Below are 8,139 nucleotides of genomic sequence, written 5' to 3' on the forward strand. Positions count from 1 at the left end.
CAGAACACTCAAATATAGGCCTTCATTTAATGTTAAAGCTCTCATAAATTGTGTTAGACTCGTACACATTGATATTGATGGATGTGATGGAAATAGCTCATTTTGTGAAAAGTAGTCTTCGTGTTTAAAAAAAAAAAGTAATAAAGAACTACAAAACTCACTTTTGGCTATCCATTACCACTCATTTGGAATGAAAAGAGAAATAGAGAGCTATAGTTATCACCCAGGTTGTCATAGCAATCATAGTTATTCTTTATCACACCAAAGAAAACGAAGTTACTATGCAGCAAGATGGTTCACTCCTCTCTTTGAGCAACTAAAAAAGTGCCTTCAAATTCGCCAGTAGCGCCACCTGAGTATTTGGACGGACCTGCACGTTTTTTTTTCTCCTGTTGTTGTTGTTGTTGTTGTTGTTGTTGTTGTTTTTGTTGTTGGTGGTGGTGTAGGATTATAGGATCTTTATTTAACAAACTGTGCAGGTGGGGGCTTATGGAGAGATAACTGCGTAGTGACCTAAAAGCAAACAGTTTATTATGCTTGTTCCCCCTGATGTATTTGTACATAATGTTTCCTGTGCGCATGCTCATAAGTACGTCAACAAGATCGGCCATTACCCCGTGAGGTCTCACTCTAGATAGCAGACAATATAACAGCAAGCTGGTCTAGATATCTATCTCTTACACGTCGCGCTTGTTGGCACATTCACGCGGTTTTCAAAGTAACAATGGCTGACACAACTCCACCCGACAATTTCGAGTTCCAACCTGAGAATGATTTCGAAAAGATAAGTGCTCCAGGCAGTGGCTTTGATCAGGAAGGCGATGGCTTGCTCGCTGCAGGTGATGAGCCGCAGGACGGGGAGGTATCGACAACCACAGATAATGCGGGTGAGGATGAAGCAGAGGAAGATCGATATAATGTGATTGGTGCCTCAGAGGTTGGAGGGTTTTCAAATTCTCCTGATCCTCTTATTTCATTAGATGATGAACCGCAGTCAGATGAACCTTTCGTGTTTCAAGAAGGGGAGGGGATCGCAGATTCTTCGTCTACTCCTACTACTGTACAGCCATCTGCTCCAGTGCCTGAACCAGAAAGTCTTGATCGTCTCATTGATTTTGATAGTTCCTCAGGTCCAGATCTTACTCCTTTAGCACCATCAGCTCCAGCACCTAGCTTTATTCCTGAGCCCATTCCTGAGCCCATTCCTGAGCCCATTTCTTCTGATAGTGTTCGTCAGAATGATGTTTTCGATTCTGAAGAAACAGACACTACTACTAAGCAAGTTTCTGAACAAAGCTCAGAGTCAGAGGAGACCTCTAAAGGTAACGCATCAGCTTCCGTTAAAATTCAGGATTGCGTTCTGTGCATCAAAGCTCATGCCCCCTTTCCTAGTAATCACTGTTGGTAGAAGCTTTGATGTAATAGCAGCATGAGCCTGACGGAAATCACAGCCTTTTTTTTTGTTGCCTTGCTTTTTATATATTCATAATTTATTTGACATTCAAATTATATTCTTCCCTCTATGACCATCTGTGACTAATAACCTTTATAACTCGACTTTCGTATAGCTTAGGCCTATATTTTTCCATGCAATTTTTTTTCTTTACTGTGTAAACTGAATAAATAAGTAAACTAAGATCTAGTTGATCAAGTAGGTGTTTAGTTGTGTTTTTTTTTGGGGGGGGGGGGGGGGTTTTTACAAATTTTTTTTTTTTTTTTTTTTTTTTTTGGGGGGGGGGGGGGGGGATATTCACATGATTTCATGGTTTGTCATCATGATATTTTTTTATATAACAAAGCAAATAGTAAAAATAGCTCTCATCAGGGCCTTGCTATTTCAAAGGTAGGTTCTGCCCTTAGTTGCCTGTAGCATGACATTACAAAAAATAGCATAGCCTACTTTCCCAAACATAGATGAAGGTCAGTGTTTGACAGCACACCTAAATTTGATTTCTGGAGGGGATTGGTACTCTACACACACATCAATCAAGCATGGCACTGAAGCAGATGCTGGTCGAATTGTTATATTTGGAATCTTTTGTGTGATGCTTTGGGTGTTTGCATTGAATGTTTTCTGATGGCTCGGGAGTCGCACCTTTTTTTAATTGACTGGTAGTTCTTGGTCCTGATGTAAAACTAGCAGCGTCTCTTACAGCTGTGGAGAGTGGAGTGATGCACACATTGTTTCCTCATTTTTGTTGACCATGAGGTGAAAATTAAAGTGATTAAGAAAAGCCACACAATTTGTGCCTGACTATATAAGCCTGACTTATAAATGGAAAAGTCACCTTTTAACCTGCAAGTTCTGTTTTTCTTTGTGAAAATTTAAAGTTGAAATCAGATGGTCAAAAGTTTTTAAACTGTTGACGTAAGCATGACAACCCACACCCTTTTTTTTTGTGCTCTGAGTGCACACCTGGGTCAGTGTGGGGATTTTAATTGAGCCGTCGACGCACTAGAGCACAGGTCTGGTAGCCTCAGGTGGGCATAGCTTAGAGGGTTTAAAGTCTGAAATGTAAGCTACTTTTAGGCCTACTTTTTGCTGTCTTTTGATGTGTGAGCAAATGCTTTGCAGCTTCTGTCTTCCCTCCTTATCCTTTCAAGCCTTTTTCTTCCCTCCTTTTTGCTTATTCTGCAGTGTGTAAATGTTTTTTTGTCAGAGTTGTCTTTTTTTAAAAAATATAAATTTTGAGGTGTATCATTGTATGGCATTTAAAAAAAAAAATTATAGCATCTGATCTTGTAAATTGTTGAAGAATAAAATACTTATTGCCATTGGTTATGTCGCATTTATTTTGCGAGATATCATGAATAAATAATGTCTTGTCAGGGGGCCTTTAGTGTCGTGAAGAGCCCTGTTCACTCAGGTCAGGTCAAATATCAACCCTTTGCAAGATAATGCTTTCTTCTCTCAGGTTAAGACTTGAAAATGTTGTAGGTTTTTTTCACTTCTTTTTCTAAAACTGGAACACACTACGCATACTGCAGTGTCACTTTCTGCTGACAAGTCAGGTTAGTTTAGTTGTTTTTTTCCCATCTGAAGTTTAGCTGGGTTATTTCTTTGCTCAGATTATAATAACTGTTACTGTGCTTGTTGAAAATCCTGACTTTAAGATGGATCATTTTTTATTTCAGAAGTTTCCTTGTTTAACAGAACTACTGTTTTTTAATGCTCTTTTTTAAATTTGCCAGTCACATTTCTTTTATATTGAAATATAACTTATTATTTCATTTCCTGTTTCAGTTCTCATTTGTGACAACAGTTTTACTAACCCAATTCTGTAGTTTTTCAGTTTTCTTTTGTATTTGCTTCCTTTTGGCCTTGAAGAAAGCTGAAGAGCTTCTCAGTTGAATGTTTGATTCTTTCCAAAATGTTGTTTTAGCCTGTTACCTTTCATGACCATCTATAATCTATCTTCTTTCTTTATGTGTTTTGACGGAGTAACCAGTAAAATAATTTGTAAACACTCTGTGTCCTGATGTATAAAAGGCGATCCAGTGATAAATCAAGTAACGTTGCTGTCTTAAAAAGATTTTTAAAAGGAAGTGAAATTTGAGATCAGTGTTTTGGGGGAAAGACCTTTTACAACTCAAAGACTTGCCAATGAGGGAGGCAAAGCTTCGTCATTTAATTGAGGAATGAAAAGGCTTTTTTGTTTGCAGTTACTCTTCCCAATTCCTGAATAGACATCAATATTAATTTGTAATACTTTTTATCATTGGCTAAGAAAAATCAGAGTCAACGCAATCCCCCAGAGCAACCAGCCCATCAGAAATTAAGCTGCATGTCATAGATGAAGGGTGTGGAGAAAAGCTTTTGGAACAGACTTCTTTATATAAATGGCTCATGCGAATGGGTAACATATATTCTTGGAGTGCGATTGAGTGTGGTTGTATAGAATATGATTGTCGTGTGTTCCTCCCAGCACTGCTTCTATGTGTCTAGTTGTGTGTGTTTTGCTCAGGGGGAATGAGCTTACTTACAGCTACATTTTGTACAATGTGCGTGAATTGCAATTTTTGGGTCCCTCTGCAGTGTCCCAGTCGCCCTTTGAGAACCGTTTTTCCTTATTTTCTCATGATGACCCTTCTGTTGGCATTTTTCGCTCGCTATAAATGTAAGGGTATTAAAAAACATTCATTCATATTAGATTATTGCTCTCCGTTTTGACGTATGGTAATAGCAGTGTAAATAAAAAATGATTGCAGAAATTCCACTTTTAAAAAACACTTACATTTTTAAAAAAATAAGCCTGATTTTGGATAATGAGATAGATGATAAATAGGGTTTAAAGTTTCTTTGGCGAGGTTGACATACTTGTTTTTGTACTCCTCGGGTATACAGAAACTTTAAAAGCTACATGAGGATGCTCTCAGAGTTGGAATGCGTTTTATATAAATTCCAGGACCCTTGTCTTTGTACAAATTGAGTGTGCTTTTGTTAGTTTTTGTTTTTTTACCCCACCCCTCCCCAAGCTATGCAATGCTTTGCGTGCTAGCGTTGCATCATCTGGGGCATGCAGAGAATAACCCAACTGGACTTTGGAGATTTTTACGGCGATTTTTTTTTTCCTGATTTTGAAATAGATCTGGCAACACATAAATATAAAACTTTGATAATACACTCTTTCTAATTCAAAGCAATTATTTCCCAGTTCCCCTGTATCAAATACTCTGGTTAAAGTTGATTTAAGTACTATACTATACTAACTATACTCTCAATTCTCCCCTGCCTTTACTTTTTTCTTTTTTGTTCTCCCCCTCCCACCCATCACAGTGTATTTTCTGATGTTTAAAAAAAGGTCTAAATCCAGTTGCACCCTTGGTGACCTGTTTTTACTTCAACTTTCTCCTCTCCTTTCCCTTTTATTTTCTCACCAAAGTATTCCTAGTGTTGACCAAGTTTCTCAACAATACATTTATGAGAAAAGTTACATTTTTGTGGCCTGTTCAAAATTTAAATGACTTGATGATTGGTAGTTTGTGGAGTCTCTGTCTCACTCTCTTTCTCTCTCCCTCTCTCTCCTTCCATCTCTCTTTCATTCTTTCTTTCATTCTGTTTCTCTCTCTCTCTCTGTTTTTCTCTCTCTCTCTCTCTGTCTCTCTCTCTCTCTCTCTCTCTCTCTCACTTTCTGTGTCTCTTTATGATACTTTCTCTCCCCCCCCCCCCTCCTCACATTGCCATTTTTGGGGTGGGAGGGGAGATTTTGTTTTCAATTTTTAAACTGGTCTAGCTTAATAATTGTAATGTGAGAGAAAAGTGTAAAGTGATTGTTCCTGCACACAAATACTTTCTTCTTCCCCTCATAGATGTGCGTTGTAAAGAACTATAGTTCCCCTCCCGGAAAGGTTATAATTTATAGATAAGGCCTATGATTTATATATAATTGAGTTTTTGTGTGTGTGTGTGCACTGTGGTGTGGTTTGGGTCCCTCGAGTATGTTTCCCGTACTGTCGCTAGTGTCTGAATGAACTCAATCTACTTCCTGGCTCCTACGTGACTCTATAATCTAGATAGTATTCTCATCTCATTTCTGCTTTGAAGCCCCGATTGGTGCCACAGACAGTTTTGTTTTTTGTTTTTTTAGGGAATGTAGTTAGTTTTCATTAATTAATTTTATTTAGAAATTCTCTCTGTTATTATAGCAATTTGAACTAATTGCATTTACGTCCAGTGTTAAGACTAATGTTATATGTACTAAACTGTGGCCGAGATAAAGTTAACTTTTAGCTTTTGATATAATGTCATATGTTTGTGTTTCGTATTAGACCCATGGGCCATTTCTTTAAAAATATTGTGAGTATATAAAAGTAAATTTAATAAATAAAGCATAAATAATTGACTTCAATTCATATCCCTAGTCCATGTCTCTCTTGTTGTTGTGGAAAGGGGGGGGGGGGGGGGGGGGGGGGTTATAGTGATATACCTGTTTTTCTTGAAGTCATTACTTCTAAAGTAATTTCTTGATGTTAAGTTTTGGAGTTTGGGAAGTAAATTTAAAAAAAAAACAATTAGGATTCATTTGTCTCTTTGTTCATGATGTGTTGTAACTGAAAGGACAGGACCCTGTGGTGAGTTGCATACGTTTTATTGCAAGTATAATGATAATTAATGTAGTGCTTCCAAGATAAGGGGTGACTCTGGAATTGATTTGATCTTCAAGCAGATTGATAAGTTAATGAAAATAGGGTGGTACTTAACATTATCATGATTGCAATAGCTTTTTTCGAAACAAGACATTGTCATTTCATTCATCATTGGGTGGACGGTTGAGAATCTACAATAAGTTATTAGTGACCTATAATAAATGTTCATCAATTTGCTGACTTTTGTGTGTTTGTTGCAAATGTCGTTGTAAGTTGTGTGACAAATAAAATGACTGGATGGGTGCTGGACTGTAAATTACATGTGTAATCATGTCTCTTTGACTAACTCTGACTATCTATAATCACAAAGTGTCTGTTCTCTGCATGGAAGTGCTGGAAAGGGTGTAAATATCAACCATTGTGAATGAAAAAGTATGGCCCGAACGGCTTTGTTTTATGTCTATGACTGAATAATTTAATGACTCACACTTTGAGTGGGTTTTTTCCTATTCAAATTTTCTCCAATGTGTAATTGGTTAGTTTGTTTAATTTACTAATGCTCTGATATTATTTTATCTCTGCAGGATCATTTTTAAAGGGAGTTGACCCAAGAGGTAAGTTTTTCACAGGATTTTAATTTTCTTTTTTGTGTTATAGAAGTGTTTAAAACTATTAATGGAACATAATAATTTTGATGTCTGCCTAAATGTTGTATTACATTGTTCCCACCTTTGTTCTAATTGGTTTTTATTGATATTAATTTGTCTAGTAGTTGTGCCCCTTTTAAACGCCTTTCAGTCTTGGTTGATCATCATATTTTACTTTATTTTCAAAAGGACGAGGTGTGCCTTTCTCTAGTAGTAATTATTTCACTGCATGCTCTTTTCGATGTTTTGATACACTAAATATTGTCAAGTTTGTTTGTTATTCACCTATTGTGATTGTCAGGTCAGGGTGAGGCGTTAAAAGAAAGTAGAAAATAATCAGTCACGAATGGAATCATTCATAACTTTACACCAGAGTCACACGGATTAGATGTCTCTCAATAATTCTCTTGTTCTGTCTGTCAGTAGGCCCATATAATTCTAAAGAATGTATGTTTCTTGTTTTATATATGTTGGTGGTGCACACCAGTAAATGTCACATATATATTTCTTTGTCCATCAGTATACTTTAGAGAATGTTTGTTTCTTGTTTTATGTTGGTGGTGCACACACAGATTCAGTTGATGAAGACGAAAGTTCTGTTCAAGTTTGTAAGTTTGTATCTTGTACATCGAAAGTTTTGCTTTGGTCCATATCGGTAGCCCCCCCCCTTATGCTTGGTAAACTGAATGTACTTTTAGTTATGTAGTGCATGTCTTGACTCTTTCTAATGGAGGTATCAGACACGGTTGATCTGTCCCATTACGTTTTTTGGTATACAGTATACATGCAGGGTTTGCACAGATTGAAAGTCAAAACTTAGTTCCTGCATGTTGCTTCTTTGCATTGTCCGTGGATGTCCCTTTCTTTTTTTTCTTCAGTTTATAAATCCTTGTATTCTCCCCCTTTCTTTTTTTTTTTTTTTTTTTTGTGTGCTCCAGAAGTCCTCTCATGAATTAGGATTTTATGAATGATTGGGCTCTGTGGGTTGTTCTCCCTTGCATGAGTATCTCTAAATTTGTTTCCAAAGACACTATATTCTACCCCAAAAAATGGTCCTGATCTCTCTTCTTTCTTTTTGGTATTTGTTACTCTCTTGTAACACCTCTAATCTTCGGCACTTCTATGACCTTATTGCGTTGCAAGTACCAGAAAACTCTTACTAAAACTTTTTAAAGACGCCATTATGCTGTATGGCAGTCGTTGGGAGTCTAGCACCCAGCCTTTGATCCTTTGGGATATCATTTGTGATGGGATTACAAGGGGACTTATAACATGTATCTGATTTGAGTTGAAAGCGGAGGTGGATTTTGGCCTCTGTGTGGATTTACCATTGTGAGTTCTTGTTCTATGGAAGGAACTGCATCGCGGAAGTTCTGATATTGGTCAACAGGTGCTATGAGCCTTG

The 8,139-nt window shown here is 37.2% G+C and overlaps 1 protein-coding gene across 2 annotated transcripts in view; it reads left to right on the forward strand.

The window, feature by feature from the left end:
- Window positions 1-576: 576 nt before the first annotated feature.
- Window positions 577-8,139, forward strand: part of LOC101861198 (reticulon-1-A) — a gene marked incomplete in the record, with an annotated part of 58,845 nt that continues 51,282 nt past the window's right edge. The window contains 2 exon segments of one of the 2 annotated variants that reach the window (XM_005095122.3): window positions 577-1,322; window positions 6,672-6,701. In XM_005095122.3, the coding sequence (XP_005095179.2) occupies window positions 725-1,322; window positions 6,672-6,701 (628 nt within the window). 2 annotated transcript variants of the gene reach the window in all.

The sequence above is a fragment of the Aplysia californica genome, unplaced genomic scaffold (genome assembly GCF_000002075.1).
Source record: "Aplysia californica isolate F4 #8 unplaced genomic scaffold, AplCal3.0 scaffold00096, whole genome shotgun sequence".
In the NCBI taxonomy this organism is placed as follows: Eukaryota; Metazoa; Mollusca; class Gastropoda; order Aplysiida; family Aplysiidae; genus Aplysia; species Aplysia californica.